This window comes from Eriocheir sinensis, chromosome 26 (genome assembly GCF_024679095.1).
Source record: "Eriocheir sinensis breed Jianghai 21 chromosome 26, ASM2467909v1, whole genome shotgun sequence".
NCBI classification, from domain to species: Eukaryota; Metazoa; Arthropoda; class Malacostraca; order Decapoda; family Varunidae; genus Eriocheir; species Eriocheir sinensis.
The window spans coordinates 13935719-13963519 of NC_066534.1; the positions used below are offsets into that span (position 1 = coordinate 13935719).

Here is a 27801-nt window from a genome sequence, read left to right on the forward strand (position 1 = left end):
AAGGAAGGGACAGGAAGAAGAGTTATTTAGTCTATCCCTTTCTCTCTGCTGGCCCATTGCACGACGAGGCTATCTTGTGTGCAGTGGTGGTCTGTCCCAACCCTTGATAGCGGCTGGGAATGGCAAGACGAAAGGAATAAGATAAACTGCTTGGCTCGTGCTGCCCGTAGGTGGTCCCCCATTTATATTAGTCGCCCAAGGTCAGGTATGAACAGGTAGGGAGGGCAGGAGGAGGTGTAGAAGGAGGACTGAGAATGAAACTGCGATGTGTTGAGATGAGGCGAGGAAGGATGAGGAAGAAGAAGGATGACAGTGAGTTGAAGAATTTGAAGGTATTGAAAAAAAAAGAATGAACTGGTTTGGGGACAATTAGGGAACAGAGAAAACGAGTTGAGGAGGACGTTAAGGTCAATAAATTGGGCTAGAAAAGGACAGATAAGGGTTAGGAAAAAGGGGGTAAAGAATAGGGAGTTGAGGAAAAATTGGGGTCTCTTCATGTGGTTTAGAGGAAGGGCAGAGAAATGAGGGGAAGAAGGCAGGGGATTGGGGGCAGGTGGGGATGGGGAGGTAGGGGGAGGGCAGGGGAAGGGAGGATATCATAGCTCGGGTACGTACGACAGGTGGCGTTTCGTTCACCTGGCAGACGAGGACAGATGGGGAAGAGAGGGGAGGAGGAAGAGGAGGAAGGGGTGGCGTGTGAGGATAAGAGTGGACAGGGAGGGAAGTGAACGATTGCAAGGTGATGGACTGAGAGACAAAGTAGAATATATATTAAATACGTTTGCATAGAGAGGGGATGATTCAGAGGGTAAGGAAAGGGGAGGAGAAGATGAAGGGGAGAAAATAATGGAGTGGGAAAGAGAGAACAGGAGGAGGAGGAGGCTGTGGCAGGGGTTGGAATGGGGAAAAGGTGGGTAGGAACATGTGGATGGGGTTGGGAGGGGGAAGGAGAAGTAGGAGGAGAATGAGGTTGAGGTTAGGAGGAGGGAAGGAGGTGAGGTAGAGCCTGTGGATAGAGTAGGGAGGGGAACGTAGGAAGGGGGATAAGCAAGGCGAACGTGGCAGTGACGTGGGAAAGAAGACACAAAAATTAGCAGACTCATTAATAGGTTTGAGTAGAGAGGGAGCGATTCATGCAAGTTATGGCCGTGTCTTCTTGAGAGTGTCAGAACCAGATGTGTCCGTGACTGATGGCCGCCGTGTGTGTGTGTGTGTGTGTGTGTGTGTGTGAGGGAGGGAGGTTGTTTAATATAGTGTCTGCATTGTTCTCCTAAATTAATGGTAAGGACAGCTGTAAAGAATGAAAAAAAGTGGTGGCCATCTTTCTCATCTTCTTCCCCCTCTTCCTACTTCTCCTCCTCTTTCTCCTAATACCCAAGTTTCTTCGTTTCCATTTGTCTTTCTCTCGCCTCATCCTCCTTTTCTTCCTCCTCCTCCTCCTCCTTTCCCAGTTCATTCTTTTCCACTTTTTTGTTTCTCTCACTTCATGTTTCTTTTCTTTTTCGTCCTCCTCATCTAGCTCATTTTCTTTCATTAATATTCCTCATCCTTCTCTTCCTCTGACCAGGTTCTTCAAGTCCGCCTTTTCTTCAGTTTCATATTTTTCTCAGTAGCATAAACTCGTGGTGAATATCGTGAAGTTAAAAAGCATCAATCACAACATTCCACCTGCCTTGTGTTTCCGAAAATATCATCGTATAATTGGGTTTGTTATAATCACTTCAAGAGATACAAAGTCAAGTTCCATGACTAATTAAAGCTTAACAATATCATTAGCCAAGACGAGGACAGATGGAGGACAGAGTAGAGAGTGTCATCGTTTAATTGGGTATGTTATAATCACTCCAATAGATACAAAGTCAAGTTCCATGAATAATTAAAGCTAAACAGTATCATTAGCCAAGGACTCGACAAATATGGGCGCGATTAAACTCCATTGGTCTTCATCAAATAGATAATGAACGACAGGGTATCAGGACACCTCTCCTCCCGAAATTGACCTCTCTTTTTGGCCACCTCTTTTGATTCTTTTTTGTAGGAGCAGCGAGTAGCGGGCTATTTTTTATTATTGTCTCCTTTTTTTGTGCCTTTGAGCTGTCTCCTTTGTTGTAAAAAAAAAAGTAAGGATGGTGAGGAGCACGATGGAGATTAAACGAACTATGCAAAATGCTATACAAAGGCCAGGTCGACGTTCCTAAACACAGATAAGAATAAAGTATGTATCCAGGCACAGGTGGTGAGCGTAAAATACTTTTGGAGTGGGTGCGGCAGCGGACACCTGGGCTCGCTAACTTAAACACTTGAGTAGCCTTATACATACATGCCTGACTAACTTACCCGCGATAATGAGCTTAGGATGTGTTGCCAGACCCTCCCCGTTCCCCACCTTGTCAAAGCAGCTCACGCCCCGCCGAGCACCAAGGGAGGCAGAGCGTGGATGACTTTTGTGTGCCCTGGTAACGCTGTCTCTTCATTTTCGTTGGTTTAAAAAGGTGTTTGAGAGAGAGAGAGAGAGAGAGAGAGAGAGAGAGAGAGATTCAGTTTTTCATCCCCGTTCATGACATTATTATTGAGACCGATGAAAGGGAAGCGTTGAATGGCCCCAGCAGGCATAGAGAAAGTCAATGAATGTTAATTAACTCCTCAATGACCGAATAATATAGGTTAATTGTAGCCATTCTCTCTCTCTCTCTCTCTCTCTCTCTCTCTCTCTCTCTCTCTCTCTCTCTCTCTCTCTCTCTCTCTCTCTCTCTCTCTCTCTCTCTCTCTCTCTCTCTCTCTCTCTCTCTCTCTCTCTCTCTCTCTCTCTCATTTATTCAAGTATGGGGTCAAAGGAACAATGTCTCCTCAGCCATCACCAGCCAATCAAGCTCGTTCGCCGCTCCCACATGATTACCTGTACGCAAAACTCTTATTACCTGGCTGTTGTGCTACGGCCTCGCTGATGTCGACGAGCACACACACACACACACACACACACACACACACACACACACACACACGGTAGCTCTTCATTACCTTGACAACTTGATGCAAATTGACACACGGTACAAATACTTACAACGAATTACCTGGAATGTGATTCGTCCATTCTGCTAATTAACTGAGTGGCCAGGTAAAAAGGTTCTTGGAGTGGACATAATAATAATAATAATACTGATGATGATGATAATAATAATGGTAATAATAATAATAATAATAATAATAATAATAATGGGAGATGTGTTTGTCATAATGAATGCTACAGGTGTGTTTATGATGGCAATGAAAAGGCCTTTGGGATTTTGAAGGGGACACGTGAGAGGGGAAGCTATTGTAAAGAAAAGGAGCATTCATTTCATTTTTTGGGGGTTAGTGACGGTAGTGAGTTTGTAATGACTGGTCTCAATTACGTATGGAGGGTAGTTGTAGGGGTAGTGATGGTGATGTTAGTGGTGGTCATTGTTGTCGTAGTTGTGGTTGTGGTGGTGGAAGATACTGGATGGTAGTGGAGGTATTGGTGATGGTATTGATGATAGTATTTGAAATGTGAAACCATAGGAGATAATGATGCTGCGGTTGTGGAATTGTTTGTAGTGTCTTAGGAAGGGCTTAGAAAAGTAGCAGTGGTCGAAAAGTGAATGGTTAAGGTGATTCTTGTGGTGTCGTGAATTTAGTTAATCGGGGTAAAGACTAACGAGTGTATGGAACGCGATAAAGAAATCAAACTTCTCTTCGTGTTGTTTGTTTGCTTGGCGTTGACCTTGTATTCGTTTATCGCCTCTTGCGGGTCATTGCCAGCTTCTAAGGGCCAAGGTCACGTGGGCGGCGCTTAAACTAATAGGCCTGTCAGTAAAGAATAAATTACTGAGAGTATAAAAGATCATAAAATTTAAAAGGTTGCAGGTCAGCGTGATACATTATAAAACTCCGGATTTTTCTTGGATATTCTTCTTTATGAATTGCTAATGAGTTTGCATTTTATTTATTTTATTTTTGGTGGCGTTTTTCTATATGTTAATGCAGCTTCCTCACTAATTAATGGAATGGTATATTTTTGTCTTGTTTCGTCGATATTTATTTTTCATGGTATTTTCTTTGTAACAATTATTTAAACTTATTCCTCTCTCTCTCTCTCTCTCTCTCTCTCTCTCTCTCTCTCTCTCTCTCTCTCTCTCTCTCTCTCTCTCTCTCTCTCTCTCTCTCTCTCTCTCTCTCTCTCTCTCTCTCTCTCTCTCTCTCTCTCTCTCTCTCTCTCTCTCTCTCTCTCTCTCTAAATAGATCAAGTGGGCGTTAGTAAGTAGTTTTGTCACCGTCACCCTAGACAGAGAGAGAGAGAGAGACACTTTTGTAGAGCCGCCTCCCTATCTTCTGTACTAAATCGAGGCTGTGTTTTTACTGGTCCTCCCAGCATATACCCTTCAGCCGCCCTTCTGTTCTCCTCCTCTTTCATCTCCACTCTCATTCGTTAGCTTAGGTCCTCTCTCTGTCTCTGTCTCTCTGTCTTTCTCGGTTTCTGTTTTTCTCTCTCTCTCTCTCTCTCTCTCTCTCTCTCTCTCTCTCTCTCTCTCTCTCTCTCTCTCTCTCTCTCTCTCTCTCTCTCTCTCTCTCTCTCTCTCTCTCTTTTTCTCCTCTCTCTCTCTCCATTCATTTCCTCTCTTCTCTCCTTCTCATTCTGTTTTCACGGTATATTTTTTTCATCCTTCTAAAAACTGTTCCACCTTTGCCGATTTTTTTATACACTGCATTTTTTTCTTCATATTTTTTCCATCATCATTTTTTCTTTCTTTTTTTCTTTCTTTTTTTTGCTTCACCTCCCTGTCGTCTTATGTCTAACCGCGTTTGTGTCCTCCTCCTCCTCCTTTCGCCTCCTCCTCCTCCTCCTCTTCTTTTACCTGACACCTCTTAATCCTCTTATTTTTCTTACGTTGTCACCTTTCTCCTCGCCGCTCTTTCTCTCCTCCAAAACTTTTAACATTTTTCCTTATTTTCTCTCTCTCTCTCTCTCTCTCTCTCTCTCTCTCTCTCTCTCTCTCTCTCTCTCTCTCTCTCTCTCTCTCTCTCTCTCTCTCTCGTTCTTATTTTTTTACGGAACAGTCAAAATTAAAGTTTGCAATATATATTTCTCAGCTGCATCAATATTTTTCTCACTAGTTATCATCTTTCTCTTATTTTTTAACTTTGTGTGTGTTTTTTCATCTAAATTCAGACTTTTTTTAATTTTTTTATTGGACACATTCAACGTAATATTCCAGTGATTAAAAATATAGTGTATCCTTTAATGAGTGTAGTTCCTTTTTCGTGATTGATTCGGGAATTCTTTATTAAAATCAGATGTTCCAATTAGCAAGATAAAAAGCAATGCCGCGATCTGATTAAAGGTTCTCTCGTCTTACATAATTATATCATTTTCCGGGAATTCTTTATTAAAATCAGATGTTTCAATTAGCAAGATAAAAAGCAATGCCGCGATCTGACAAAAGGTTCTCCTGTCTTACATAATTATATCATTTTCCGGCAGTATTAAGTTTTCACCGAACTCGTAAAAGTGTTAAAGATAAAAAACGAATCCACGTTCTGACAAAAGGCTCTCTGGTCTTAATAATTATATCAGTTTCCGGCAGTATTTAGTTTTCACCGAAGTCGTAAAAGTGTTAATGGCGAATATAAATACCTTCCTGTGTGACCATTCCCACCAGGTGCACAACACACAGCATCTTTTTTGTGTGGTTTCCGAAGACTCGCTGCCAGTGTTCATTACGAGGCCGCCCCGTCACGCCGCCCACTATTCTTAGCCGCCGACAGGACGCTGCCAGCATGACGCTCGCCGCCGCGCCCTCGATGCCACGCCGCGCCTGTCACGGTTTTATCTTAAGCTTAACGAGTCTTAATATAGCTTCGGAAGACCAGATAAAAAATAAATAGAAGAATGTGTCCGCGTCATAACCTCGTTTTAGTGAATCGCTGTAGCTCTCAGTGCAATCATCATCACCACCACCACCACAACCACCACCACCACCACCACCAACAACAACAACAACAACAAACAAAAGAAAAATATAGCAATAGCAAATTAAGTGTATTGCTATTATTACCAAACTTTTCTATCATCATATTAACTTTACTTCTTCTCCCTCCTTGTCCTCTTCCTTCTCCTCCTCCTCCTCCTCCTCCTCCTTATTTTTGTCCTCCTCCTCCTCTTCATCATCATCTTAAACATCATCATCACCATCCATAACCTGTAATAGGAAGACTAACAAGTGGTGGGGAGCAGAAGGCAGGGGAGGAGGAGGCAGGGGAGTGTGAGGAAAGGAACAAGAGACAGGGGAAGCAGGGGAAAGAGGAGTAGGGGGCAGGGGAGTGGTAGGCGGCAAAGCGTAAGATCTATTTTCGTTTTATATTTTTATCCTAACTTTCACATCGCACAAAAAACGGGACCCCCACACAGGAAGACAACGACAAATTTCCTAAGATCGTCCTTAAGCTCGGTATCTACTAGAGCGCGCCACATTACCCCGCCTCCGTTTTCTTGGCGCGCAGGTAACACTCAGGTAACGCGCTCAGGTAAATTATCGCCTTCACGGGAGGGGAAGCATTAAGACACCTCGGGGATTAAAGTCTCGCAGGATTTTTTTTCTGAGAATGGTTCAAATTTTATTCTTGAGTCCGTAGATTTTCAGCACTCTATTCGTTCCATGTGGCTCGTGGTTTGTGTCTAATGTTTTGATAGGGAAATAAAGTGTTCTGAAATGAGTTATAAAAAAGGAAAAAGGTGAGTTATTTATTATATTTGGCTCAGTTTTTGTCTTGTGTTATGAAAAGGTAAAAAAAATAGGGATGCTAGTGTTTTGAAAAGGGAAAAAAAAAAAAAAAGGAAAAGGTGAGCTATTTATTATATTTGGCTCAGTTTTTGTCTTGTGTTATGAAAAGGTAAAAAAAAATAGGCATGTTGGTGTTATGAAAAGGAAAAAAAGTGTTCAAAAAAAGAAAACGGCTTGTAAAATAGGAAAAGATGAGCTATTTATTCTATTTGGCTCAGTTTTTGCTTAGTCGTATGAAAAGGTAAAAAAAAATAAGGCATGTCTGGTATTATAAAAAGGAAAAATATGTGGTTTAAAAAGAAAAAGGAAGAAAAAAAGGAAGAAAACGTGTACTATTTATTCTATTTGGCTCAGTTTTTGCTTTGTCTTATGAAAAGGTAAAAAAAAGGGCATGTCTTGTTATGAAAAAGAGAGAATTGAAGTAAAAAAAAAGACGTATAAAAAATGAAAAGCTTGTAACTATTTATTCTATTTGGCTCAGTTTTTGTTTTGTCTTATGAAAAGGTAAAAAAATAAGGTATGTCTAATGTTATTATGAAAAGGAGAAAAAGTTTTGTAGATAAGAAGAAAAAAAATATAAAGGAAAAAAGTGTTCTATATATTCTATTTGGCTCAGTTTTTTGCCTTGTCTTATGAAAAGGTAAAAAAAAAAAAAGGTAGGGTATGTCTAATGTTATTATGAAAAGGAGAAAAAGTGTTGTAGATAAGAAAAAAAAAAAAAAAGTGTTATATATTCTATTTGGCTCAGTTTTTTTCCTTGTCTTATGAAAAGGTAAAAAAAATAAGGCATGTCTAATGTTATGAAAAGGAGAAAAAGTTTTGTAGATAAGAAAAAAAATAAAAAGGAAAAAAGTGTTCTATATATTCTATTTGGCTCAGTTTTTGCCTTGCGTTATGAAAAGGTTAAAAAAAAGTTAGGAATTCTGAAACTAGTCCATGATTTCTTGTCTCGTCCCTATGAAGTGTGATTTAGCATCCAGTCTTCCTATAAATCACTAAAACGTTACTCACACAAGATATACACGACGCACACCACCTGCCGCACCCTACCACCACTACCACCACCACCAACAACAACCACAGGCTTAAGATCAAAGGGCCGGGACTAAAGACTGCGGTGAGGGAACAGCCAAGCGTATGCCCTTCAGCCTTATCTCTTGACCCACATTGCTCTGAGAAAAAATTGTCACCTCTCCTTTCTTCCCATCCCTTGAACTGCACTCCTCTCCCCTCCCCTCCCTCACCCTTTCTCCCCTTCTCTCTCTTCGTACACCGTTCTTTTCTTTCGTCTTTTATATATTGTTTTTCGTCCTTTGCTTCTTATCATTCCCTTTATTCATTTTCCTTGCTCTTTCTTCTCTTTTTCCTTTCTCTCAACTCCTCCATATTCGGGATTAGTCTTGAGCCATGTCTCCCCTTCTTGCTTCTCCTCCGTCTAATCCTCCTCTTCCTCCTCCTCCTCCTCTTCCTCCTTTGAACTATCTTACACCTGTCTTCCCTATACATGAAGTGCAGTTCTTCCTTCGCTTCTATATCTCTCCTTCACTTTATTTGTCTTAGCTTAGCTCCTTCCTTTCTGCCCTCCTTTCAACCATCCATCACACCTTCTCTTCATCGCTCATCGTTTTTCTTCCTCTTCACTCTTTCTATCTGTTAATTTTGTCATCTTTTACCTCCCAAGTCTGCGTCCTTCCTGATGCCCCTCCTTCCTTTACTTAATTAATCACTCTTCTTTTTCCATATATTCTGACCTCTTTACTTTTTCTCTCCTCATTAAGTAACTCACGTAATGGAACTTATATCATGGTGCGTCATGTGTGGTGTGTGTGTGTGTGTGTGTGTGTGTGTGTGTGTGTGTGTGTGTGTGTGTGTGTGTATGTGTGTGTGTTTGTGCTTTCGTGTGCGTTAGAATATAAAAGAAAAAACATTCAACTTCGTACTTAAAAATGAACTTGTGACCTTGACAGTTTAGATTAGTCCCTAGCGCACTTACCTCTCCTCCTCCTCCTCCTCCTCCTCCTCCTCCTCTTCCTTCTCCTCTTGCACCCCCACCCCCCTAAGGACAGCTGCCAAGTGCCTACACCTCATTTTAAAGTGTAAAAATACCAGCTGGTTGACCGCTGTGTGTGTGTGTGTGTGTGTGTGTGTGTGTGTGTGTGTGTGTGTGTGTGAGAGAGAGAGAGAGAGAGAGAGAGAGAGAGAGAGAGAGAGAGAGAGAGAGAGAGAGAGAGAGATGAACAGCCAGAGATGAAAATATAGCGCTGGAGGGTGATAAGTAAAGAAAAAAAAGAGTAATAGAGTAGACAAAAAATAGATACAGGGAGAGGATTGAAAAAACGTTAGTCCCCTTAATGAACGTTGAGATAAGACGAAGAGAAAGGAAATTGTGATGTATTAAACGAGGGTGACAGGAAACGACATCATATTGAAATTTATAGATCTTGAAAAAAAGAGAAAAGAAGTAAATAGAATAAGCATTAGTAAGATAAGGGAAAAGCCTTTGAACATAAGAGGTGAAGGAGAAATAATAAACAGACTTGTACACTCTAAGGAAGAAAAACAAAGAAAAACAACGAAAGAGCAAGTAGGAGAGAAAATAGGGTTAGGTTAAAGAAATGTTACATAGAAGCAAAAGGAAAACATAACATTATCACTGAACCAACGCATTAATTTTTCTACACTACACTTTTACAAAGAAAAAAAAGCAATAGAAAAAACATTGGCTAATGCAAAAGAAATTTCACATAGAAGCAAAAGGAAAACAACAGACAGACTTAACCATCAAATTATTACTGAGCCAACGCATTTATTTTCCTACACTGCATATGCACAAGGAAAAAAAGGAAAGGGAAGAAGAAATAGAAGAAAAAAAACAAAGCAATTTCACATCAAAGAAAAAGGGAAAACAGTGAAACACAATGAAACTCAAACATCAAATTGCCACTGAACCAACGCTTTCATTTTCCTTCACTACACTTGCACAAGGAAAAAAAATTAAAAAAAGAAGAAATATAAAAAAGCAAGGGCTAATACTTAAGGAATTTCACATAGAAGCAAGAGAAAACAACAGAGACTAAACTTAAAATCAAATTACCACTGAACCAACGCATTCATTTTCAGACACACTACTTGCATATATTTAAGTAAAGTACCTAATCATTCTCTTTCCTTCCTCATTATCTCACATCTCGTACTTCCTCCTGTCTTAACGCTCCCTCCCTCCCTCCCGCCCCTGCAGGAGTGTGGACCCCCGGGAAGGGAAGCGACGAACGAGACGCCTCCGGACCCTCCAGAATCGACCTTCCTGACCTTCCGTCGTTCAAGGATCAGCCGAACGTGTGGACGCCGGCGAGGGGTGAGTGTACGTGTGTGTGTTTGGGTGGGGGGGGGATGACGGGAGGGGGTTGTGAGTGTGTTGCCTGAGTCCCCCTTGAAAAGCTTCGTGAGCGGTTCCGTTTTCTCTGGCGCAAGTTTTTTTTTTCTTTTTCCCTTTGTTTTTATTTCCATTTGTTTAGGATGCCTGGTTTTGTTTACTGTGTGTGTGTGTGTGTGTGTGTGTGTGTGTGTGTGTGTGTGTGTGTGTGTGTGTGTATTGTTTATTTTTGTTGAGGGTTGCCACGTTAGCTTCCCTATTTACTCTGTTTTTTGTTTTGTTTACTTTTTGCATAGTAGTATTATCAGAGAGAGAGAGAGAGAGAGTCGTTACGTACCCACTCTCCAGGTGACGTTTAAGAATATCACAAATGATTCACCTGAGCGAAGATTAAGCGGGAGGTGTGGCCGGAAGATTTAAGAGTCTGGGGTCCCCCGCTCACCTGGGGAGGGAAGAGGGGGGGGGAGGAGGAAGGGAGGGGAGTAAAGGGGGAAGGAAGAGGAAGAAGGTAGGAGGGAGAGGAGGATAAGGGGAGAGAAGAAAAGTAGGTGGAGGAAGTGGAGGAAGAGGAAGAAGGTAGAAGGGAGAGGAAGATAAGGGGAGAGAAGAAAAGTAGATGGAAGGGGTGGAGGAAGAGGAAGAAGGTGGGAGGGAGAGGAGCATAAGGAGGGGAGAAAAAACAGGTGGAGAGGGATGGGGTGCAGGAAGAGGAAGAAGGTAGAAGGGAGAGAAAGATAATGGGGGAGAAGAAAAGTAGGCGGGGGATAGTTGGGCATAAATTAGATAGGAGGAAACAGGGCAAAAAAAAAGTAGATTATGGAGGATGTAGAAGGAATAGAGACGGAGGACGACGATGGGGAGAAGGGGAGAAAGAAGAGGAAGGGAGGTCTGTGGATGAGGATTGATTTTAGAAGTGGAGAGAGAGAGAGAAAGAAGTTGGGTAGGAGAGTGAGAGGTCAGGAAGAAAATTATAGGGTGAGTGAGAAGAAAAAGTTCGGCTGGGCAGGAGAGAAGAAAACAAGCTGGCAGGAAGAGGAAGGAGGGTGGGAGGAGGATGTAGGCCTGATAAAAGGAGGAGGAGGAAGATTATATGGTGGAAAAAGAGAAGCATTGTAAAAAAGAATAGCAGAAGTAGAACGGAAGAGAGGGAAACGAACATAAAGAAAGGGGTAGAATGAATAGGGAGGGGTACAAGATGAGGAGGAAGGTAAAGAAAAGGAAGAAAGAGAGAAAAGACAGAAGATAATGGCGAAATGAGTAATGGTGTAAGAGGACGGATACGAGAGGAGTAATGTAAAGAAAAGGAAGGTTGGAAGGGGAGAGATCAAGGAAGGGAAGGAGGAAGGAGAAGCTCATCTGGACAGCATCACCGCCCTCCTGCCCTGTGTATGCTCGGCTCCGTCAGTACAGGGGAGGATGTGTATACGGGGAATTCACAGTTTGTATGCAGGGGGGGACTCTGCAGGTGACGAGGAATGTGACTAATAATGAAACTAAGATAACGCAAAACAATTATAATCCGTGATGGCTCGGGAAAAGGAATCAAATGCGAGTGTCAAGCATTGATTACATCGTTACAAAATACCTGATGCCTTAAATTAAATACCATTCTCTTAGTACATAGATTTAAATGCAGTACTGTAACACTTGCACTCGAGAACAAATAGAAAACAGAGGACTAGTAACTGAATTTTTGAACCCTAATATACCTAATCGTTCTTGTACATAAACTCAAGCCTGTAGAAAGAGTGAGGAGGATGGTTGCGTGTTAGGTATTGGGTTTTGGTAAGGATGTTCCCCTCTCCCACCAACACCACTCCTTGATTCCCCCTCTCGCCTCTCTTTACGTCCCCCGGCCAGCGAATCACCACGTCACCGTCCGACTGGTTGATGATAGGTTGATGCGATCTGTTTCTTGATACGTGTCGACAACCAGTCCTTTGTAGCGCATATCATCCTGGCCAAGAGTGGTTATGAAGCGGGCTCCTTATTTGGGTGAAGGAGTTGAGCACTATATAACTTCTTCTACCAGGCAATCCACGTCATTTCCACTATTTCTATATCAGGCAATCCACCTCACCCACTATTTCTATATCAGGTAATCCACGTCACTTCCACTATTTCTATAACAGGCAATCCACGTCACTTCCTTAACATAGCTGCAAAGTATAAGCCGGCAGAGAACTACAAAGAAACAAATGGATGAATTGATGGGGAAGAAAACCTTATGTAAATTGGAATGATTGTAGAATATGCTTCACCCTTAAACACTGTCCCTTGCAAATAAATAATGTCACCTGCTATTGATATATCCACCCTTGATGTTGTGAATTATAGAGTGAATAAATTAGGAGATATTTCATCCGACTTCAAAGCGTTCACTCTATCGTCTCATCAACAACATATCTCCACAACTCTCAATCACTTAATAAGAAATAGTATACGGCACCATTCATCACAGCCTGAACAACTTTACTATGACGACAGAATTTTATTTTCCTGCAACTCTTCAGTAATCAAGTTTAGGACCTCAACCACTCTACCTTATCGCCCTAACAAACTGCCTGACGCCCAACCACCTCCCTGATAACGCCCGTGTGTGTGTGTGTGTGTGTGTGTGTGTGTGTGTGTGTGTGTGTGTGTGTGTGTGTGTGTTTGATTCTGATAGCTTCCGTCACTTTTTATCTTCTCCCTTCCTTTCCCCTCCCTCACATTCGCGCCAATTTCATTCATAGGTTTTCAGCGTGTACTATTTTTTTTTTCCTTCTCTCCTTTCTCTCTCTCTGTTTGTACTGCTTCTTTCCCCTCTCTTCCATTCCATTTTGTTTACCTCTCTGGATTTCTATCATACAATAACCCTTTTAAAACACACACGCACACACGCACGCGCACACGCAAACAAAAAACATACAAACAAACAAGAGAGAGAGAGAGAGAGAGAGAGAGAGAGAGAGAGAGAGAGAGAGAGAGAGAGAGAGAGAGAGAGAGCGCAAAAAAACGCCTTCCCTCCTCGTTTCCTCAGGTGTTGGCAGGTGAGGGGATGCGATCTTAATTAAAGGGATCCAATACCCTCTGCCTTGCCCTCAGGTGCCCATTCATCTCCACCCTCTTCCCTCCATACCTCCATACCCTCCCTGATTCTCTCTCTCCCTCCCTCTTTCTCTCCCTTAACCTCCCCTCTCGATTCCTAGCTCCTCCCTTACCGTTCCCTTTATTTCCCTCCCTTCAGTTACCCCTTTATCTTCACCCTCTTCCCTTTCCTCCCTTCATACCTCCATACCCTCCCTGGCTCTCCCTCTCCCTCCCTCTTTCACTCCCTTATCCCTCCCTACCGATTCCCAGTTGTTCCTTTGCATTCCCCTTCATTCCCTTCCCCCCTTTATTCCTGTCCCACCCTTATTCCCCTCTCCTCTTTTTCCTCTCCCCCTTTCCCTCCCTGAATCTCCCTATCTCTCTCCTTTCACTCCCTTTTTCCCTCCCTTCCAATTCTCAGTACTCCTCTTGCCTTCCCCCGTTGTTCCTCTTCCCCCTTTCTCCTTCCCCCCCCCCGTTATTCCTCTCCCCCTTCTTCCCCCCTCTTTATTTTCCCCTTCACCAAACACCACAATCATCATTCCTTCCACATCTTCTCATACTTCTCTTCCACTTGTTCTTTCTTCCACCTCTTCCTTTTCTTTATCAGCACCTTGCTTTCTACTTTCACCTTCTCCTCCTCCTCTTTTTCTTCTTCTTCTTTTTCCTCTCCTCCTCCTCCTCCTCCTCCTCTCCTCCTCTGGCACCGCGCTGGCCCTCCCGTGGCACTGAGGCAGGTGAGCTGAAGGTCGTCTTGCCTCCCCAACGTGGCTCTTGAACGACCTGCTAATGGCTCCCTTCCTTCCCTCCCTTACCTCTCCTCCTTTCTCCCTCTCCCTACCACTTCTTCCTTTCTTTCTTACTCTTCTCTTACTTTCTCTCCTTCCCTCTTTCCACCAATCTCTACTTTCTTTTTTTTCTCCCTCTTCTTCCATTTTCTTCCCTCCCCTTCCTTCCCTCTCTTCACTGACCCGCTCTCTCTTTCTTTCTCTCATTCTTGTCTTCTTGTTTTCTTCCTTCGCTCTCTCCCTCCTTCTCTCGTCTTCTCTTCCTCCTTCCCCTTTTCTTCACTGACGCTTTCCTTTTCCTTCCTTTCTTCCATCTCTTCTTCCCTTCTTCTTCCCGTTTTTATTTTTCTTCCTTTTCCTCTTTCCTATCTTCCACGTTCCCTCTTACACCATCTCTTTCCTTTCGTCATCTCTGCCTTCTTCCCTTCCTCCCTCCCCTTCCTCCCCTAGTTCCTTCCCCCTGCCTTCCCTCCCTCCCCTCGTCCCTCCCTCCCTCCCTTTCCCTTCTCCCTTACCTCTTTAACTCACTTTTTCTCTCCCTTACCTTCGCCAGGGGAGGAAAAATTGAAGACCAGATGTTGGGGTGACACGTTTTTGGGACTCAGTTGCTTCCTCCTCCTCCTCCTCCTCCTCTTCCTCCTCCTCCTCTTCCTTCATCTCCTTTCTTTTGTCTCATGTTTGTTTTCTTCCTCATAGTTTATTTTTTCGTGGAAGCTTTCGTTCTGGTTTAGTTTTCATTATATTGTCTGTCTGTCTGTCTGTCTGTCTTTCGGTCTCTCTCTAAGCCCATTTTCACAACCAATATAAGTCCTGTCAAGACGTGATCCCATAAGCCTGTCTGACGAACACCTGCCGCCCTCACCTCTCCCTTTCTCACCCTTGCCTTCCTCACCCTTCCCTTGCTCACCCTACCCTCTCTCACCCTTACCCTCCCTCACCCTTCCCTTCCTCTCTCTATTCTCCCACACCCCTTGCTCACCCTTCCCTTCCTCACCCTACCCTCCCTCACCTTTCCCTCCCTCACCTTTCCCTCCTTCACCCTTCCTTTCTTCATCCTTCCCTTCCTCACCCTACCCTTCCTCATCCTACTCTCCCACGCCCTTCTCTTGCTCACCCTTCCCTCCCTCACCCTTTCCCTCCCTCACCGTTCCCTCCCTCACCCTTCCCTCCCTCACCCTTTCCTCCCTCATCTCTTTCCCCTTCACCTCTTTTACTTTCTGTCTCACCCACCAATAGTTCGCAACCTTCAGAGTACAATTTACCTTTCAAGACCTATATTATAACGTAGAATACAAAACTGATATTGCAAATTTCAATATAAAGTTAGGTAGCGTTGACTAAATACGGTTATGACACCTGTTTCATGATTGCAGAAACAGACGATTTTATCTGTTTCGTGTTTGCCAGTTTCCACTTTTTTCCTCTCTTCCTTTCCAATCATTGTAATCGTTTTGTTTTCACCTATCTCCGTCCTCTTTCTTTCTTTCCTTTTCCCTTCCTTTCATTTCCCTTTCACTGCATTCTCCATTACTCCTTCCTCTCAAACACTCATTTCTTCCTTGCCCCACCTCTTGTCCCATCCCCTCTACCCTCTTTTCTTTCCTTTATACCATTCTCTGCTCTCGTTCCCTCCCCCTTTCTCCCCCCCTTATAATGTCCCCTCCCTCCTCTTTGATCCTTCCTGTAACCCTAACGATATCAACCTCTCCCTTAGTTTCTCACTCTACCTCTGCCTTCTGACTTACCTCACATTCCACTTCAGTTATCATTCCTCCCCTCACCTTCCCCACCCTTCCCCTACCTTCCTCCCATACCTGCCTTACCTGCCACCCTTGCATTCCCCTCTATCATCATTGCTCCGCTCACCCCCTTCCCCTGCCGCCGCTAGCAAGTCAACCTGTCGCTCCTCTCTCCTACCCTCTCTCCCTCTCTTCCTCTGCAACGCCGATGTTAATCTTTTGATGTGGAGACGCGCGCAATTAGTGTCTAGGTGCGTGTTTTTATTTTCGTTGGTCTACTCCGTCAGCGTAACTGTCATGTCTCGTGTGTGTGTGTGTGTGTGTGTGTGTGTGTGTGTGTGTGTGTGTGTGTGTGTGTGTGTGTGTGTGTGTGTGTGTGTGTGTGTGTGTGTGTGTGTGTGTGTGTGTGTGTGTGTGTGTGTGTGTGTGTGTTTAACCTATTTTTTTCAAGAGTGTGGATATGTTTGTAAAGTTGAAAAAGGGAAATTTACGAGGCCTGGTTAGCAAACTGGGGTCTACCTGTCGCGCCTCACCTGTGTGCATCCATCTTGCTACCTGCGCCGCCACACCTGAGCTGGAGGAGAAGCAGGAGGAGGAGGAGGAGGGGGAGGAAAGAAAGAAGATGAAGCGTAGAAGAAAATTGTGAAAAAAATGGTATAAAAAAGATAATAATAGAAGAGAAAAGGAAAAAGTGATTGAGATAGAGGGGGGGTAAAAGGTAGTAGTAGTAGTAGTAGTAGTAGTAGAAGTAGTAGTAGTAGTAGTAGTAGTAGTAGTGGTAGTAGTAGTAGTAGTAGTAGTAGCAGTAGTAGTAGTATAACCAGCGACATCGTTTGCTGATAACACATAATTAGGATAACTAATGAGATAAAAAACTGACACTGTCGTATTACATAAGGAACCAGACGGCCTCGATAAATGTTCCAGTATAACATCGAGAAAAGAGTTGTCAAACGAAGGAAACAAATATCCCTCGAAGTAATGACACACTAAATGACAATTATAGTCAGTCCAGCTGCGAAAGGGATTTTGGTGTGCGAGCTCTGATCTCCGAACCATGAATTACTATATTATCGCCAGGAACCGCGCAAATAGTCCTGTTTTACTACTAGAAGCGTTAGTAACCGGAGCGCAGAAGTTAGATCTAAATTTTGTGGCAGCATTAGACGTGACCTTGATTATGCTATTTACTTTTATTTTCTTATTGGAGCAAGTACAAAGAGTCCCTTGAATGAGTGCACATAAATATTACCAAAATTATCCATGGTCCTAGAAAAAATATTTGACAAAGTAGTAATAACATCCTTGGCTTGCATCCTTTGACAACACACAGGCTGCGATATATTACTTGTCTGAAATGTTCAAACGAGTTAAGGGAATTTATATGAATGATTTAGATCGTCTTGCGTGATGTACGACACACACACACACACACACACACATACACACACACACGTCGGTCTCATAAAAATACGCCTACCCTATACAGTCCTCCTCTTCCTCGTCCTCCTCCTCCTCCACCTCCTCCTCCTCCTCGTCCCTTTCCTCCCTCCCATACGCCTGCTTCTCCCGAAATAACGGAGGCGAGGGAGGGAAAAGTGGAGGAGCAACAGGCACCGGGAGGGAGACGGTGCCAAGAGCCGGGGGAAAGGGAGACATATATGGCGCCTCTACAGGACTACTCTCTCTCTCTCTCTCTCTCTCTCTCTCTCTCTCTCTCTCTCTCTCTCTCACCAATTACTTGCTATGGACGTATATTATTATCTCATTTCTTTGCCACGTCACGTTTTCCAGGCTACGTTTTCTTTGACGTTTTGATGGCGAACTGTTAATTAATTTCTTTGTTTTCCGCGTGTAATCGTCCCTTATTTTCACTCCATTATTCTCTCTTGTTTTTGGCACCTACTTCGCCCCGTCATTATCTCTCTCCATCGTTTTCCTTTTTTTTTATGTTCCTCTTCCATCACTATTCGTCATCCTTTCCACACCTCACTAATTTTTTTTTCACCTTATTTTTACCTCCATTTTCTTTCTTCATCGTATAGTTACCCGGTTTCCTCTTCCCTTCACCTCCCGGCTGTTTTATCTTAGTTTTCCTTCCTGCTTTTTTTCGCTATTCATCTCTATTCGTCATCTCTCCCTCGCCTCCTTCCTCTTTTTTTCCTCTTTCCTCTTACTTTGTCCCCTCCAACTCTTTCCAGCTTCACCTGTTTCCTCGTCCTTGTATCTCCATCTTCATTCGTCTTTCATTCACTATTTTTTACTTATTTTTTTCTCTTCTTTCCTTGCTTCCTCATTTTAATTCATTCTTCCTTCAGAGCGTTTTAACCCCTATTATTTTTTTTTTTTAACTTAATCGTTTCTTACTTTTTCATCTAAATTCCTTCTTCCCTCAGCATTTTCATCTCTTTTACTTTTTCTCTTTTTCTCTTCTACTTTTTCATCTTCATTCCTTCTTCCTTCAAAGCATTTTCATCCCTATTATTTTTTCTCTTCTTCTCTTCTTACTTTTTCATCTTCATTCCTTCTTCCTTCAAAGCATTTTCATCCCTATTATTTTTCTCTTCTTCTCTTCTTACTTTTTCATCTTCATTCCCTCTTCCTTTAGATCATTTTCATCCTTATATATTTTTTCTCTTCTTCGCTTCTTACTTTTTCATCTCCACTCGTCCTTTCCTGCACAACTTTCTCTCCCTCCCATTATTTCTTTTCTCCTCGTCCTTGCTTCATCTCCATTCGTCCTTCCTTTCCTTAGTTTTTTTTTCACTCTTATTACTTTTTTCCTCCCCCTCGCATCCACTCTGCATACGGTAAACAACCAACACGTAAACAGGAAGAGCTCGAGGATAAATTAAAGAAACAAACTCACGCGGGAGATGACGAGTAAATAAGGGCGAAAAATAAACGGGGGAGAGAGAGAGAGAGAGAGAGAGAGAGAGAGAGAGAGAGAGAGAGAGAGAGAGAGAGTAGGGGGACGTGACGCAGTGAAAGATGCACACACACACACACACACACAGTATATCGCTCCCTACGTGTGGAAAATATGTAAATTGGAAAAAATGAAATTAGGTCTACAATTCATCACAAAATTTCACTGAATACCACAGAAAAAAATATAAAAGCCTGTAAACCTAAGAGGAACAAAATTATAAAAAAAAAACGTTAGTAATATGAATAATTTGAGATAGCTTGATGAATAAAAGATTTCGTAGTAGTAGAGGAATTATGTATTAGCTACGTCAAAAAGATACGGTGTTCTAGAGTAAGGATAATATTTACTTTTTTATGTAAGGTGTGTAAGTCAAATTCGGTGGCTTTCATATTTTTTCCAATCTCATTTCCTTAGTTTATTTACTCCATCACACACAAAAATTAAAATAAACACAGAAAGAACACATTTGCAACAACATTAACCACGAAAAGAAAGAATTCACAACACACACGCACGTAAAAAAAATCGTGTGCCTGTGTGTGTGTGTGTGTGTGTGTGTGTGTGTGTGTGTGTGTGTGTGTGTATCAGGGAAAGGATCTCATGTCGAATCGTTTGTAGATCTCAGCGCTCTTTAGTATGTGTCTCTCTGATGGTATCGCGGGTGAGGGATGGAGGAAGAGGAAGGATGTAGGGTGCTGGGTGGGAGGGAGGAGGAGGGAGAGTGAGGAGAGAGAGAGGAGAGAGAGAGAGAGAGAGAGAGAGAGAGAGAGAGAGAGAGAGAGAGAGAGAGAGAGAGAGAGAGAGAGAGAGAGAGAGAGAGAGAGAGAGAGAGAGAGAGAGAGAGAGAGAGAGAGTTGAGGATGCTAGTAAAATGTAGGTGACAGGATTTAAGAAGGTAGGGAAGAAATAGAGATTGAGTGGAAGGGTTAAAAATGCATGAAGAAAAACAGAGGAGGAGGAAAAGTGGAGTGACTATAAAAGGAGGGACTGAGGTGGAAGGAAGGTGTGGATCAAGAAAGAGGAATAAAGTGAGAGTGGAGGAATAAAAGCGATTCTCTACACCAAATAAAAGATAAAAGTGCCTCATTATTTTGGGTATTTGTTTCCTTTGTGTGTGTGTGTGTGTGTGTGTGTGTGTGTGTGTGTGTGTGTGTGTGTATCATTGAAAGTGATCAGAGTGTTCATCATTGTATTGTGAATTTGATGATAAAAGCTTAGATTAAAATGTGGCAAAGACGTTTTATCTTTTAACTTATTTTTGTTATTATTTTTTTGTCATATTTACGGCTGCTAATGTTTGTCCTTATTGATAGTGTTCTTATTTTTTTGTATTATTAGTGTTATCATTATTGTAACTATAACTACTCATTCTGTGCTTTTTTTTCTATTTTATATATACATGTTTAAATTTAATGAATAGTTCCACTCTTCATTTTCCGTTTTATATCCATTAATATGTAGTTATGTAATTATACTTCAACTGAACTATTCATTCATCTCCTCCCTGTTGTTCCTGTTGCTGTAATCCTCTCTGTTGTTCCTGTTGCTGTAATCCTCTGTTGTTCCTGTTGCTGTAATCCTCTGTTGTTCCTGTTTCTGTAATCCTCTCTGTTGTTCCTGTTGCTGTAATCCTCTGTTGTTCCTGTTGCTGTAATCCTCTGTTGTTCCTGTTGCTGTAATCCTCTCTGTTGTTCCTGTTGCTGTAATGCTCTATTGTTCCTGTTGCTGTAATTCTCTCTGTTGTTCCTGTTGCTGTAATCCTCTCTGTTGTTCCTGTTGCTGTAATCCTCTCTGTTGTTCTCGTAGCAGTAATCCTCTCTGTTGTTCCTGTTGCTGTAATCCTCTGTTGTTCCTGTTGCTGTAATCCTCTCTGTTGTTCCTGTAGCAGTAATCCTCTCTGTTGTTCCTGTTGCTGTAATCCTCCCTGTTGTTCCTGTTGCTGTAATCCTCTCTGTTGTTCCTGTTGCTGTAATCCTCCCTGTTGTTCCTGTTGCTGTAATCCTCTCTGTTGTTCCTGTTGCTGTAATCCTCCCTGTTGTTCCTGTTGCTGTAATCCTCCCTGTTGTTCCTGTTGCTGTAATCCTCTCTGTTGTTCCTGTTGCTGTAATCCTCTGTTGTTCCTGTTGCTGTAATCCTCTGTTGTTCCTGTTTCTGTAATCCTCTCTCTCGTTCCTGTTGCTGTAATCCTCTGTTGTTCCTGTTGCTGTAATCCTCTGTTGTTCCTGTTGCTGTAATCCTCTCTGTTCTGACGGACTTCTCTCTTCCGTAGCGGGCAGCGCGAGCCCCAACCTGGGACGCAAGGAGTATCGCAAGATCACCTACGATAATCAGTCCTCCCCCCAGCGACGCCCCTCGCAGGTAAGCCACCACACCTGTCCTCACCTCCTTCTAGACGTGTTACGCAAATCTTATACTCCTGAGGGTTATGTTATCTTTTCATTTTTTTCACTCAAAATTACTTTGTTCCTGCAGATCTGATTTAGGAGTTAGCAATGGAAGACTTTTGATCCACTGTTTGTATTCATAAACCGTAACATTTTATAGTGGTAGCAATAACAGAATAGTAGTAATTGATGTAGTAGTAGTAGTTGTTGTTGTTGTAGTAGTAGTAGTAGTAGTAGTAGTAGTAGTAGCGGCAGTATAGTTGTTGTTTAAGGGAAAGAGCATGAGTAGTAGTAGTATTAGTATTAGTAGTAGTAGTAGTAATAATGGTAAGTGGAAGAGGAGGAGGAGGAGGAGGAGGAGGAAGAGGAGAAGGAAGGATTGTATAGCAGCAGGTTTCACAGTATCTACAGCATAAAATTATCATCTCTAGCGCCTCTAAGTTCCCCGCCTCCCCTTCCCTCCGTTATCTATGGGCCGCGCTGCCTCGCCTGCTCTCCATTCCTCGCCACATTCCTCGCCAGCACGCATCGCCGAGGCTTCCCAGAACACTTTGAAACGGCGGCGGCGCATCGGAAATAACATCGCCCCTTTTCTTTTTATGACACAATAGTACAGCCTTGTTTTTCCTCACCCTGCCGGAGGAGCAACTTCACAAGACGGCATAAAGTGTCTGTATCTTGTCTCTTTTTGGTGATGGTAGAAAATAAGTCCAGTATCATTGTTTTTTTCGTCTTTTTTATATCTTGTTCCTCTTCTCTTTTAGTCAGGGCAGAAGACGAGTCCACAAGCCTTTTATTTTCCTCTTTTTTCGCCTTCTTTTCATCTTTTTTTTTTCCTCGTTTGGTCAAGGCAGGAGAAAGCCCATCAATTTTTTCCCTTTTTCGTTTTCTTTTCATCTTGTCCCTCTTCTCTTTTAGTCAGGGCAGAAGACGAGTCCACAATCCTTTTATTTTCCTCTTTTTTCGCCTTCTTTTCATCTTTTTTTTTCCTCGTTTGGTCAAGGCAGGAGAAAGCCCATCAATTTTTTCCCTTTTTCGTCTTCTTTTCATCTTGTTCCTCTTCTAGTCAGGGCAGAAGACGAGTCCACAATCCTTTTATTTTCCTCTTTTTTCGCCTTCTTTTCATCTTTTTTTTTCCTCGTTTGGTCAAGGCAGAAGAAAGCCCATCAATTTTTCCCCATTTCGTCGTCTTTTCATCTTGTTCCTTTCCTGTTTTGATCATGGCAGAAAACAAGTCTAACATCCTTTTATATCCCTCTTTTCTCGACTTCATTTCATTTTGTTTCTCTCCTCCTCCTCCTCCTCCTCCTCCTCCTCCTCCTGCAGGTTGCCACGGCCTTAACCTTCCCGCTACGGCTTCCTTGCTGCTGCTGACGACGGGAATGTTCTTAAAATACCGCATTCCTCAACACCACAGGCATACCGCTAGAGGAGGAGCAGGAGGAGGAGGAGAAGGAAGAAGAGGAGGAGGAGTTGTGGATGGTCAGGTGTTTGGGTGTGAGTCTTTAACTTCATACGCTTAACTTCCATTTGTTAGAAGTCGATAAAAGGAGGAGGAGGAGGAGGAGGAGGAGGAAAAGAGAGAGAGAAATCGGTGTTGTGATGCTTCTTTCTTTCCTCTCTGGTAAGTCTACGAGGTGGAGTTAGCGAGTCTCTTGAGGCCTTTATTTATAGTGAGTGAGTGTGTGTGTGTGTGTGTGTGTGTGTGTGTGTGTGTGTGTGTGAGTGTGTGTGTGTGTGTGAGTCAGGGCCTGGCTGCTCACCCTCCACCTTACTCTCCTCTTCCTCCTCCTCCTCCTCCTTTTCCTTCTCTTCTACTCTTCTTATTCTTCTCCTTTTCCTTCTTTCTCTCTCCCCTTTTCTTTACTTCTATTTCTCTTCCTTTTATTTTTCTTCACCTCCTAATTCATCTTCTTTTCCACCTTTTCTTCTTCTTTTTTTTGTACTTCTTATATTTGATTTTGTTCTTGTTCTTCTCGTTCTTGTTTCCTTCTTCTTCTCCTACTTCGCTTTTTCTTCCATTTTCTACTATTCTTTTTACACCTCTCTTGCTTATCTTTCGCCTGTCCTTCCTCCTCCTCCTCCTCCTCCTCCTCCTCCTCCTTGTAAACCACTCCTTACACGCCTGTCTGTTTGTCCATCTGTCTCCCAGCAGGCCTGTTTCGCATCAATATTAGTCCGTCGGTCACCCATTTAGTCTTTTTCGGTCTATTTGTCAGTGTCAACATTCTTTCGCGTCTTTTTTTGTGTGTGTGCGTGTTTACTCCCACTCTGTTAGTCTTTCTGTCGGTCGTTTAAATGTGTTTACCGTGGAAAATTTAGGCGTTGGAAAATGTGGAGTAGACGATTAAGGTGTTAGTTTTACCCCCGTAGACTTTGATGCATTGGTTGATTTGAAAATAGTGTTTCGTGTTTGCTTATTAAGACAAATATATGCCCTTAATGTATGGTAGTGTATCTTTTTTTTTCCTGTCAATAATATTTGCTTACGATATCTACGACTTTTTTTTATAGCAGAGAAAGAAAACACCAATGAAAAAAAGCCCGCTACTACTACTACTACTACTACTACTACTACTGTTGTCACTACTTTTGCTACTATCATTACTACTACCATAACCATTACTGTTACTACTACCACTACTATTACAACGACTATTCATCCATAAAAATTAGCATTCTTACTCAAAACCCGCAAGAAGAAAAAAATATTCCTTTAAGATAAGATACGATAAGACAACTTTGTTACATTGAATACGAAATACAACATGAAATTTGTTTTGGCATTGAACTTCATCTTTTCTAAATCCCCCGGACTCTAAAGTTACTATTTTTGTCATTATGATGGGAAGGTGAAAATTGATGGAGTGCAAAAGCTGCGTGAACAGACAATTGGTTTGTTGAGATGATTAACCGAGGTGAATGATGGAGATGAGTATGATAAGGACGAAGAAATAATACAAGTGAGACCTAAGAAGTTTCTGGATGTGAAGTAAAAAGCGTATCAGACTCCCACACTGCTCTTCCTCTACCTCCCTGACACACACCCTAAACTCTCATCTCTCTTCCCTGACCACTCTATTCTGCACCCATGCTCCCGCCCTCGTCACCCGCCACACCCTTCCCTTCACAGTAACCTTTGCCGTCACTCACTCCCTTCCCTCCGAACACGCTCCACCACCCAACAGTCCACCTCCCCACCTGTCTACGCGGCCCTTCCTCCCCATACATCACATTTCTCCCCTTCACTCCACCTTCCCGCCCCGCCCCGCCCTTTGCCGCCCCTCTCTGCTCGCTCACGCCCCCTACAGATTATTACATTCCTTTTCTCGCCTCTCCACCTCCCCCTTTCTCCACTAGCGCATATTCCACATCCCTCGTACTCATACATTCATACACCTTCCACACTGCAATGTTACGCTTCCCCTACTCTGTCTCTGTACATGTTTTTAAATGTCTGTTTACTCCCTGTTTCTTCATTTTCCTCTCCTTCTCCCTACGTTATTTTCACTCCAGCCTTCCTTCCCTCTCTCTATTACTTCTATACTAATGTTAACGTTTATTTTTTCTCCTCCTTTTCCTCCCTCTCTTACGCTCTGACTACCCTGAATCATCCCCTCTCCTTCCCCGCTCTCTCCATTGTTCTTTCCACTCCCTTCTCCTTCCTCTCTTCCAGTCTCCTCCCTCTGTATATTCCTTCCTACTAATATATACTTTTCTTCCTCTTCCTCTTCTCTCTTACACTCTGCCTTCCCTGGATCCTTTTGCCTTTCCTCTCCTCTCCCATCTCTATTCCTTCCGCTCATCTAGTCTCCTTGTGTAGCCCTGTGTATCCCCGGCCATGGTACACTTCCCCTTCCCCTCTCTGTCTCCTTTCTCTTCCTTTTCCTACTATCTCTCTCTTCCTTCCACTCTTCCAGTCTCCCCGTGTACCCGTGTGTCCCCCGGCCATGGCTCGCCTCCGCACACCCGCCACGATATCTTAACCGCTGCCCATCTTCCCTCGGCCGCCCAGTCACTTACGTCCCGCCAATCTTTCAGGAGAATATCACGGTGCCGTCACCCGAGGAGAGCTTCGCGTGGAGGGACGCCAACGTGGACAAGGTGGCCCGCTCCCCCACCTCCACCCTGCCCAAGGTTCAGAACCCCACCGTCACCCTCCTGCAGAAGAAGCGAGGTCAGTCTGAGGGTGAAATAGGGAAGAGTTTGAGGTTGAGTTTTGGGGTTATTTTTTTGGTTTGGGTGGATTATTTTTTCATTTTTCTTATTATTAACGTGGTTTTTATTATGTTTGGTGTGTGTTTTCATTCTAACCATACGTTGTGTTTGACCGGGTTGTTTTGTTTTTATTTTGTTGTCTTGGTTTTCTTGTCGGCGTTCTTGTTTTCGGATTGGGTGATTATTTTTTTGTTTTGTTTTATTTTGTTGTGCGTTTGGAGATGAGTGAGTGAGAGAGAGGGAGGGAGTGTGTGTGTGTGTGTGTGTGTGTGTGTGTGTGTGTGTGTGTGTGAGAGAGTGAGAGAGAGAGAGAGAGAGAGAGAGAGAGAGAGAGAGAGAGAGAGAGAGAGAGAGAGAGAGAGAGAGAGAGAGAGAGAGAGAGAGAGAGAGAGAGAGTTTTTCATAGATTATACTAAAACGCTTATTTATTTTAACTAACATCCCCACCTCCCCTCCCTAAAAATAACAGTTTCCCCAGCAGTATGACAGGGCAGGGGGGTGGGGGGGCGAAGTGGGCACCTTAGACCCCATTTTCACCCCCCCTCCACCCTGCCCAGTTTAGGTAAGTATGCCCCACATGCCCTCGCCCCTTTAGCTAACAATGAAACTTAGTAACAGAAATATGACAACAAGAGCTACGATATTCTCACAATTTTTCAGTGACAAAGGAATTATTTTAGATCAAATTTTATGACGACCGTTCTCTTAGTTTTCACGCAACAAGACTGTCTTTTGTGTGTCAGTGTGCTCTTGTGTGTCACCAATAAGTGTGGTCTTTTGTTTAGTCGTAAGTCACTTCTTGGACGTAAGAGACAACATATCGGTCACGCAATACGAGTACCGACCATGTTCTCGTCACCCCAAGGTCAGTACTAGAAGGACCTCTATTGACCTTGCTACGCTTTCCCCTTCCTTCAAACCTCCTGACCCAACTCCGGTGCAAACGCAGGAAGTCATGTGACCTCAACTCTACTCCCTCATGACCCCTCCGCCAGTGCGTTACTCCCCCCCCCCCCATGCACCTCTTACCTTAAATGAACTGACCCCCATTCCCCGTCCCGTGTATTCCCTTCCACTGCCATTCCCCTTCTCAGGATCCTTGTCAAAGTTAAACAAATATTTATCGAGGCAAGATTCAGGCAGGTGTGTGTGTGTGTGTGTGTGTGTGTGTGTGTGTGTGTGTGTGTGTGTGTGTGTGTGTGTGTGTGTGTGTGTGTGTGTGTGTGTGTGTACATGCGTGCATGTGTAAGTCTTTCAGCATTAGCATGATGAAATAAGGGCGTAGCCAGAATCAGACCCTTGAAATAATATATAATTGCATCGTATTGATTGGTATGATTAAGACAAAGTTCACTTCTGGTTGCATTGTCCTCAAGTAGATTGTTGATATTACCACTATTGGAATTGCATTATATCTTATCAATGTTCTAATCTTAAGGAAATTGTTTCAGTAATTTTAAGGTTCATGAAAAAAAAAATTGCTTGATTACCTGAATGTGCATTGTCCAAGTAATCTTAGAGAAGTCAAGAGCCCAATTTGATTATGTTAATAGAACGAAGATTTTGAGCCACCTAACTGTTTGATCACACATCCGAAATCATTCTTGAAACAAACTATAAAAGGTTTCTCATTGGTCCTCAGTTTCACTCTGAGGCTGACGAGAACACGAAATATTCATGACCTTTCTTAGCGGTGTTATTTCCTTGGCTCAAAATCCTCGGTCGCGTCCCTTGTGACCTTTGATGGAGCAACACTCAGGTAACTTGCTCACCGACTCCTCTCATGTGTTGCCAAAGTTCCATTGGCCTAAACCGACCGTCATTTTCTCCTCAGATGAACCGCATTCGACCCCAGGTAAAGCCATGAGAAAATTCCATCGTCCCAACCACACCTTTCTCTCTCCTCTTCTGTCTGTACACCTGTCTGTCTACCTGTGTATCTGTCTGTATCTGTCTGTTTGTGATCCCGGCACGTTGGGTCTAAAGGGAACTCTGATCGGCCTCTGCCACTCTCTCGGCCGACGGGGACTGAAACTTAAAGCAGCTACTCTATATGGTGATTGGAAACTCCACGGCTGATTAGATTGTCACGCAGGGATGAGTAAATAAATGGAGGCTCAGGGGACCGGGTTGATGTAGAATGAGTTAACTATATGTAGAGTAAACGTCAAGTTGTTGTGGGTAAGCTGAATGATCCCAAGTTTCAAACCCTGAGATCAGAGTCCCGAGGCGCCTGAAGCCACACGAGGTCATGAGACACGTCCTCGAGGCGCCGGAGATGAGGTTGTCGCCGCTGATCCGGGTGTCCGTGGCGCCGCGTGGCTTCAGGCGTCGCTGCTGTACATATGGATTGCTCTCGTGACACACATCTTAAGCCGCCCCTGGGTGGTGGTGGGAAGAGGACCCAGGGGCTCGCTTGACGCGCCGGGTGGTGATTAACGTTACTCAGAAATGACGGGGCAGCGGTGTACATGCTGACATAGATACTTATATTT

At 43.2% G+C, this 27801-nt stretch overlaps 1 protein-coding gene across 14 annotated transcripts in view; it reads left to right on the forward strand.

Moving 5' to 3' along the window:
* LOC127003784 (titin-like) overlaps positions 1–27801 on the forward strand; it is a 326729-nt gene that overhangs the window by 287518 nt on the left and 11410 nt on the right. For 12 of the 14 annotated variants that reach the window (XM_050870823.1, XM_050870821.1, XM_050870822.1 and 9 more), the window contains 4 exons: positions 10039–10155; positions 20974–21062; positions 25130–25265; positions 27141–27161. The exons of 1 other annotated variant lie outside the window; for it this stretch is intronic. In XM_050870823.1, the coding sequence (XP_050726780.1) occupies positions 10039–10155; positions 20974–21062; positions 25130–25265; positions 27141–27161 (363 nt within the window). The remainder of the gene's footprint in view (positions 1–10038; positions 10156–20973; positions 21063–25129; positions 25266–27140; positions 27162–27801) is intronic. One more of the 14 variants, XM_050870815.1, reaches the window with a different exon arrangement.